This window comes from Myxocyprinus asiaticus, chromosome 5 (assembly GCF_019703515.2).
Source record: "Myxocyprinus asiaticus isolate MX2 ecotype Aquarium Trade chromosome 5, UBuf_Myxa_2, whole genome shotgun sequence".
Classification (NCBI taxonomy): Eukaryota; Metazoa; Chordata; class Actinopteri; order Cypriniformes; family Catostomidae; genus Myxocyprinus; species Myxocyprinus asiaticus.
In genome coordinates this window covers 39,466,092-39,475,155 of record NC_059348.1, presented here as the reverse complement: position 1 = coordinate 39,475,155, position 9,064 = coordinate 39,466,092, and the positions used below count along the sequence as shown (strand labels likewise).

General features: G+C 36.9%; 2 protein-coding genes across 3 annotated transcripts in view; both read right to left on the bottom strand.

The window, feature by feature from the left end:
• golim4b (golgi integral membrane protein 4b) overlaps positions 1-815 on the bottom strand; it is a 7,382-nt gene extending 6,567 nt beyond the window's left edge. Inside the window, 2 exon segments of the mRNA XM_051698381.1 lie at positions 87-161; positions 629-815. Coding sequence (XP_051554341.1) covers positions 87-161; positions 629-815 — 262 coding nt within the window.
• Positions 816-2,660: 1,845 nt separating this feature from the next.
• Positions 2,661-7,917, bottom strand: LOC127441565 (pentraxin-related protein PTX3-like). 2 transcript variants are annotated; one of them, XM_051699139.1, is made up of 3 exons: positions 7,624-7,917; positions 5,799-6,359; positions 2,661-4,392 (listed from the first exon to the last, which is right to left on the bottom strand). In XM_051699139.1, the coding sequence occupies exons 1-3, from the start codon at positions 7,754-7,756 to the stop codon at positions 3,776-3,778; spliced, it is 1,311 nt and encodes a 436-aa protein (XP_051555099.1). In that variant the 5' UTR covers positions 7,757-7,917; the 3' UTR covers positions 2,661-3,775. The 2 variants fall into 2 exon arrangements, with proteins under 2 accessions (XP_051555099.1, XP_051555098.1); XM_051699138.1 differs by having other exon boundaries at positions 2,664-4,392; positions 5,799-6,362.
• Between the last annotated feature and the right edge of the window lie 1,147 nt (positions 7,918-9,064).

Sequence of the window (9,064 nt, the reverse complement as noted above, 5' to 3'; positions counted from 1 at the left end):
TTCATTATCATTATCAAATCACATCCAAATAAAGTGGGCTGTGTATATTTGGAAATCAATGATTGTGCTAATGAACAAGACATTACACTTTTCGGCCTTCTTATGTTCAAGTCTCTCTTTCTGGAGGGATATTTCTAGTTTAGAATTATGCTAATTTACCACTGAAGACAGAGAAAGAGAAAAAGAGAAAGTCAAAAATATGCCTGTCAAGAAAATCTTAATGACCCCCAAATAAGGTTTCTATATGCAAAATATAATTCCTTATTTGTTTCTTTTGATTTTGTAGTGAAACAGGACCACATTTTCTTGACAAGTGAATGCAAATCAATAGCCTAACTAAAGGAACCAACATTGTGTGTGCCAACAATTCAATTATTATATGCCAGCTTAATATTATTCTCAATATAATATAATATAATATAATATTCAGTTATTAATAATATGCCTAATGATTGCGAACAAACTTTTATGATAGGCTATTATGATGATTATATGCTAATTAAACCAGGCAAAGCATTTTGAATAGATATCTCCACAGAATCTGGCATCAGATATCACAAAACAATCCAATAATCCATATTCAGACTAATGCAAAGTGCCGTATGACCTTTTCATTCATTTTCATTACCTTGCAGCTGTGCAGAAAGTGACTCCTGATGCTGTTGGTACTTAAATGCCGTTGCCTCTGTCTTTTTCAGCTCTTTATGCATCTCATATGAGATCATAAAGGCGCACATCGTCCCGCAGACAAAGATGAGAAGTAAGAAAGACTGAAATATTATTATCTGTCGTCTCGAGAAAATGCCTTTTCCCATCGTTTCCTCCTTGGGAGTACTGTATATGCCATCCGATTCTTCAGTAACGTAAATTTGAACGAAACCCACAATGATCCGTCTGTTTATTTTTCTGTCCTCGCGATGCTGTCCCTTTAATGGACGCAACAGTTCCTTTATCATACACCACTTATCATGTTAGTTCTTATTATAGATACTTAGTCCTCACCTGAAATGTTGCCTTCATAGGACAAATTTCTATGAATAAGCTGTTTTCTAAACTTTCATACGTGTCATTCAGAAAGAATCATCACTCGCTATAGTTGCCAGTTTGTTCTCCTCAACTTCTCCCTTTTGAGTACAGTACCACCCAGAGGCCAATGCGCAGACGTACACCATTTAAAAATGTCTAGCTCAGTTTTTGCTCGTTTGTTGAGAACAACACAATGTATTTCAGAGATGTATTTCAGTAATGTACATCACAAATTCATCCAAACGATGGCATATAATAACCTACAAATACAGTTTTCATTAATCTCATGATGGAAGATTCTGAAAGTTTAAATTTAATGAGAGCATAGCCTTGCCCTGATTTGTTCTTAACTTGTTGGAAGTACTTAACTTTTTATACTTATGAAGGAAGTTGTCAATACAACAATTTTGTTTTCATCTTTATCATAATCTATTTATGATCACCATCTAATGATTCGGCTGTAAACCTTTTACAATATTTATTACTAAACATCTATGCTACATTAATTCATACTTAAAAATCAGTTTAATTTAAAAACCAGTTCTTCGCTAGCAATATTCACCGGGCTGAATTACAGAAAATTCCAATTTAAAGTCTTAAGTTCAGATGACAATTTATATATTACTTAGGATGAAATTATGTTGTAATGGTTAAACCTTGTAGTAATGCAGAAAAGGCAAGTGAATATATTTTATCAACAATTTTTCTATAAACATTCCAGGCCGCTAGGGTTGGGGAGTAACGGAATACATGTAACGGGATTACATATTTAAAATACAAAATATTGGTAACTGTTTCCAATACAGTTACAGTTTAAATCATTGGTAATTAGAATACAGTTACATTCAAAAAGTATTTTGATTACTGAAGAGATTACTTTGCATTTTATTGTCATTTGATTCATTTACTATTTAGTCCTTTCAGATGGAAAACATTTTACATATTAATGATGCGATCCAATGTGAATTTGAACAGCGGTGAAACACTTTCTTATGATGTGTTACATTCATACGAGCAGACAGAGAAGTACGTTTGAAGTTTGGAGCAGAAGAAGTAGAAATAAACCTTGTGTAAATTGTCAGCTTTACGCTAAGCTAAAATGCAATTTCTAGCCATTTTACATGCATATGTTACCAGGCACGATCATATTTTTTTTTTAATCAAGAAAATTCACGTTGGATCATAATTTTTTTTTTTCTAGTAAGACCTTTGATGTTAGGGCAAAAATCTTATTCTTGATAATAATTTTTTTATTGTTTTCCTGTAAAAATATCTAAAAATCCTTAAAACAACATCAATCTGATTTATATTGTTTTAGAAACAACACTGCATAAGATATTTAGGTTTTTCAGAGAATGTATTTTTAACGTGTATTTTGTCTTACTGTACTGGCAGAGTTTTTATAGTCAAAACAAGTGAAAAAATCTACCAGTGCTGAAGAAGTAATCCAAAGTATTTAGAATATGTTACTGACCTTGAGTAATCTAATGGAATACATTACAAATTACATTTTGCAGCATGTATTCTTTAATCTGTAGTGGAATATATTTCAAAAGTAACCCTCCCAACCCTGCAGGCCACGGTCTTTTATAGTGTCTATATCATACATTAAAAAATTAGGTTAGTCAACACATGAGGGTTATTATGACCTTATGACTCCCAAAGCACTGGAAAACACAGCTCATTGTAATAAACATTTCATGTACCAGGGTGTAACTTAATAGTTGCTGTCACTTTGGCTTCGGCACATGCCATGCTTAGGTACTTTTTGTCTCATTTGTGGTCAGACTGGACCAACTGCCAATAGTCATATTAGAATAGCAATGCAGCAATAAGCCAGACAAAACTGTACATAATTGCACATAAACTGCAGGAGAGGGAAAATCTGTTTCTAATTATTGGTGAACAATGTAAACAGGCATGTCCAGCATGGTGCTGTAAATAAATGCAGACTTGCCCCACCTTAAGTCATTAAAATGTAAATTCTAAACAACAGAAACAGATCTGCTATTTGTAGTCCATTAATTAGGCTCACTGAGGCACACCACAAGAATGTATTAGTTTGTATCCATTTAATACATTTATTTACATAAATGCAATTCTCTCGTTAATACACTAAAACAAAAACAATACATTTACTTTGTGTACAGTATTTAAAGGAATAGTTCACCCAAAAATAAAAAAATCTCTCATCATTTACTCACCCTCATGCCATCCCAGATGTGTATGACTTTCTTTCTTCTGTAGAACACAAATTATGATTTTTAGAAGAATATTTCAGCTGTTTAGTAAAAATTTACTTAAATATTGATCTGTTTCTCACAAACACCTATCGTATCGCTTTTGGAGACATTGATATAACCACTGGAGTCTTATGGATTACTTTTATGCTGACTTGTGTGATTTTTGGAGCTTCAAAATTTTGGCACCCATTCACTTGCATTGTATGGACCAAAAGAGCTGAGAAGTTCTTCTAAAAATCATAATTTGTGTTCTGCAGAAGAAAGAAAGTCACACACATCTGGGTGGTATAAGGGTGAGTAAATGATGAGAGAATTTTCATTTTTGGGTGAAATATTCCTTTAAGTTTTAATAGCAGTGCTCTTTATTTGGAATGAACAAGAACTAAAAAAACGCCACATATACTTCATCTGCAAAGCAGTGGCATAAAACATTTAGGTCAATACAAACTCATTGAAACTATACAATATAATACCTCTTCCTCATAATGTATTGAATATTTGCAACTTCAGTTGACATACTGAGCACCTCCATGTGGAATGATCACTGAGACACCCCATCCAATCACATTCCCACGATTATCACATGACCCATCTTGTTTGGCATACTCTTTTATCCTTCCTGCTTCCAGCATATAGTCCCACATGTTCACTCCTGTCATCTTTCCTGTGAAGGCTACCGATGAGTCCAGATTTTTGTAGTTACCCAACCGGCTGTGCTCCTGCCCTAGCAGAATGAATCCATCAGCAGGCAATATGTACCCTTTGGCTACTCCAACAACACTGGCAACTCTCTGTCCATTCACCCACAAAGTGGCCAGCCCCTTGTCTGAGCTCCAGGCTCCGCAGAAGTATGCCCACTGCCCATCTGTAACTAGACTGTGAGATTCCACTAGATGGGTCTCACCACCCACCGTGAGGAGCACAGAGTGCCTTGCCAAGACAAGCTGGAGCTCCTGAGGGTTTCTCCTGGTGCCATAAGAGAAGAGCACTGTTCTATTCAGAGACTGAGTCACCTTGGCCCACATGCAGATTGTGAATGACTGTAGGGAGAAGGACTTGGAGGGTGTCACCTCTGCAAAGATGTGCTTGGAGCGCATTGGAAATAATAAAGCCATTTCACAGCCTTGAGAAAAGAGAGAGAGCAAAAATGAAAGGTTCATAAGGGCACTAAGCATGCAAATGAGTAGTTGATACATAACTTTTTTTTTTTTTTACTTTTTTCTCAACACCAAGACATTTAACAAAGAGGATAAAAATGTATACATAAGAGAAAGGTCCTGTAACTGGTTACTTTGTCTTTTAAAGGGACAGTGCAACAAAAAATGAAAATTCTGCCATAATTTACTCCCTCTAATGCTGTTCAATCCCATATGATTTTTTTGTCTACCATGGAATACAATAGGAGATTCTGCCTAACATCTTCTGTGGACCACAAAGACATTTGAAATATGTATGATATGTTTTTTACCATATAATGTAAGACAATGGGATCCATAACCTTCAAGCTCCAAAAAGGACAAAAAAGCAGCATAGGGGCCTGGGTAGCTCAGCAAGTCAAGACGCTGACTACCACACCTGGAGTCGCAAGTTCGAATCCAAGGCGTGCTGAGTGACTCCAGTCAGGCTTCCTAAGCAACCAATTGGCCCAGTTGCTAGGGTTGGTAGAGTCATGTTGGGTTAACCTCCTCATGGTCACTATAATGTGGTTCTCACTCTCGGTGGGGCGCGTGTTGAGTTGCGTGTGGATGCTGCGGAGAATTGCGTGAGCCTCCACATGTGCTACGTCTCTGCGGTAACGCACTCAACAAGCCACATGATAAAATGTGTGGATTGACTGTCTCAGACGCAGAGGCAACTGAGATTCGTCCTCCTCCACCCGGATTGAGGCGATTCACTACACCACCACGAGGACTTAGTGCGCATTGGGAATTGGGCATGCGAAATTGGGGAGAAAAGGAGAAAATCCAAAAAAAAAAAAAAAAAAAAAAAGCAGCATAAAAATTAATCCATACAACTTCAAAAGTGTGCATGAGCTTGAATCTTCAAAAGAGACTGCAGATGTCAAGATTTAAAGTGATTAAAGTCTTACATTTTGGTCTGTTTCTCACCCAAACTGATCATATCGCTTCAGAAGACTAGGATTTAACCATGTGAGTTGACTTTATGTCCTTTTTTGAGTTTGAGAGTTCTGGATACGTATGGACAAAAACCTTGTTGATTAACATCAACAGGTTCCCTTAAGTTTAGCACCATTTTAAATCAGCTTTTGCCCTCCCTAGTTCATTTTAAATGCTCCTATTGTGTGACAAATGCATTTTTTAAACATACAAATCTCTAAAATAATATGAAGCCATAAAAGCTGTAAAACAATTGCAAAACGATTAGCAAAATGCTGTTTAAAATAGTATTAGATGGAGTATAGCATACCACACTGCAGGACATGTCAACTTCCTAATAGCATTTCATATTAACTATCCACATAGAGTGGTTCTCAGCATATCTTTTCTTACAGCTGAAGCAAATATTCACCTGAAGGCAGATAATGCTGTGCAGTTGCTCTTTGGAAAAGGGCTAGCTGGGCATGCACCCTTTGTAGATCTGCAGCGGTGGCAATTAGTGCTCTCTCCAGGTTCCCGCTATCAGCACTGCTTGCCTCTTCTTCCTTTGGGTAGGTGGGTAAAGATTTCATGGCCACATGCGTCAGGCCTACTCCTTGCAGGACATTGCTCTCAAGTTTGGTGAGACGTGTGGCCTGGCTCCTGCTGAACTGGAGAAGCTGCTGGAACATTTCATTGTTTTGGGCTTGAAACTTATCTAGAGCCTCTCTGAGCTGCTCAATGGCTCTGTCCAGTTTGAGATTAATCTGCTCCTTTATACATTTGCAGGTGTTCTCTAAGGCTTGGATGCATGCTTTGTTGTTGTTAGAACTGAGCTTCTGGAGTTCCTTCCATAAAGCATTCATCTCCACCTTAACCATGTCTTCACTCTGCTGCAAGAGCATGTTTTGCCTCATCTGAGAGTCCTCCAGCATGATAAAAAGTTTGTCCCAGCGTGAGACGTCTTGGGACTGGCAGGGAATTTGCGTGGCTCCTGCTGTGAGGAGAGATGGTGAATGTTACTGCTCTGTGTTAGAATGTGAGGTGACATGATCCTTCAGAAGGTAAAACCAATCACATGGTATAGCATGAATTCCAACCAAAATCTACTAAATGCAAAAATTATACTTGAGGCACCTTTTGTAGTTCCACAGTTTGCCACACTGGCGGAGCCCTCTGGAGTACCTTTGGGCACCCTTTCAAAAAGTCACTTACAAAGCCAAAGTTTTAAATGCTTAATGGAACACACAAGTTCCTGCAAGAACTCTAAAGACTGTTAACAGTTCCTCCTCAACCTCATAAAGGAAAGGTTTTGAGGCAGTTCAAACATATATTAAAGTTCCATGAGTGCACAACTGAGGCACTTTCAAAAGAGATTCTAGAGAGTTCTACCAGTGTGGCATTTTGAGGAACACTGATAGTGTTTCAAGTACCTGTTCCTTTTTACATTTTATTGTCAAATACAGACATAAACAACATTTATAGTTTAGAGTTTTTTTTGTAGTCTTTTCTTCTTGCTCAACCTTGGTGCAGCCTCACTACAATGAAAAAATATTAACCTACAAATGTGTAGTAACATCTGGTAACATGTGGTAACATCTAAATTAATTGGCTTGATTGAAGTCAAAAATATTATTTAACATCCTTAAATCAACCTGAATACATGAGGATACAACAACAAAATTAATTTAAAAGGTTAGATCAAGTAGAAATAGCTCCTTAAGGTACAGTAACAATAGCAGGTTACCATTTTTACAGTGTATACTAATAAGACAACACTCAGAGTCTTGTTCTATGAAAATAAATAGCCCTGTGATGTTCATTTAACTGGTTGGTTAATATGTTCAAGCTTCAGGCACAGGTTTGCAAGAGAGTTTGTCAATGGAAAGGTATGCAAATGTCAAATGTCATGAAACCTGTCAAAGCTTTTTTATTTATGAAAGCCATGGATCCTGACATTGTACTTTTATAGCATTGTGCATTACAAAAACAGGTAATAAACATCTCAATGACAAAAAGTGCCTCACTTTATTTATATTCACCTTATATACATATACATTAAAATTTTTTTCATGTAATTCATTTAAAAACCATTTACAATTGCAATTTGGAATTGGACTCAATTATGAGAGACACGCAGTGCTGCTTTGAAACAGGGTTTCATTTTTCATTTAAGAAGCAAAAATTTCTAACATTCATAAATAAAAATGTAATTATGTGAGACCTCGAAAAGACATCTGGAATTGTGACATACTTACTTTGTTGGTGTTCACCATTAGTGATTTCATTGTAGTAGGGATCAGAGTATTCCTCTCCATATTCATAACCAAATACATTCCCATTCAAAAAGCAAGACAGACAGAGGGCCAACATGGCCCCAGGCACATACATTCTGATGGTAATGCTGGTATGTATGTTTGCCTGCCTCTGAATGTAACAAGATTATTGTTAAGTAAATCAGCTGTTCCACTGCCACTGTTTCCCCCTGTGGCTTCTTCCTGTGTTGTTCCTGAGCAATCCTTTGGCTACCGTCCTGCACTGAGCAGCAGATCTGCCTGGAAGCCCTCTGAGCGCACATGAGGCTGAGCAGGCTCTTTTAAACTTAGCTCACAGAGCAGGGGTGTCACAGTGAGAGCAATATTTTGTTGGAGGTGGGCAGCATATGTTATGTACTCAAATGTCAGAGCCTCCACTGTTGGTTGGGCTAGAAATTGTCTTAGGGGTGTGGAAAAGGGTCTCCCCTTTACTGAGAAATCTGTGTCAGGTAAAGGTAAAGAGTAGAAAGAGAAACTTTGCCAAGTCCATTGGGAGCTTTCCTCTTGCTTTTAACCCTTGCCTTGTTCCAAACCCCTGTGCTTTTCAGGAGTTATCTTGCAGAATAGACAAGCTACTCTGTTCCTGATCACCATTTACTTTCCTTCATGACAATGACAAAAATAAAGGAAAATGTCTTCATAAGACATTCATAATTTATTCTTTTACATCAGGGGAATAACAATAGAAATGATAGGTGACCAGGGACAGAGCAGCTTGGCCATTCTGTTGAATGTCTCTATTTGTATTCCATGGAAGAAAGAAAGTAAGTCATATGGGGTTTGAGTAAATGAAGACAGAATTTTCATTCATGGGTCAACTATTTTAAGTTTTCTGCTCTTTGAACATAAACAGGTCTTGTAAATATTAACTTTGGGAGCATTAGAGCATCAGCTCTTCTGACTTGAACTGATTGGCCAGTTTGAAGAGAGAGAAAAGAGCCTTGGAGAATAATTGTGCAAACAAAATGTTGAACTTATTGAGGGGCATTACCAAAGATCTCCAGACAAGTTCAAAATAAACACAGAATATTTAAGATTGTCATGGTTTCTGTGATATTTAGGCCCTTAGGCAAAATTGTTAATAACATAAACTGCTTAATAAACAAAGTACAAAACAACAAAGTAATAACTTAATTTTCCAGATGTCATACTCTTGAAGCTAGAAAAATGAAAAAATAGAAAAAGAAAAAGAAAAAAGAAGAAGAAGAAAAATGAAGACGACAGCGGTCAATTTATTTTAAAAATAAATAAAAACCCCCCGAAAAAAACAAAAACAAAAAAAACAACGGGACTGAAATACAAAAATAAAATATGGTTCAACGAAATACGGTAGAGGCTAATGTTAAATGAAAACACATACAGGACATTAGCCTACCCACATTAG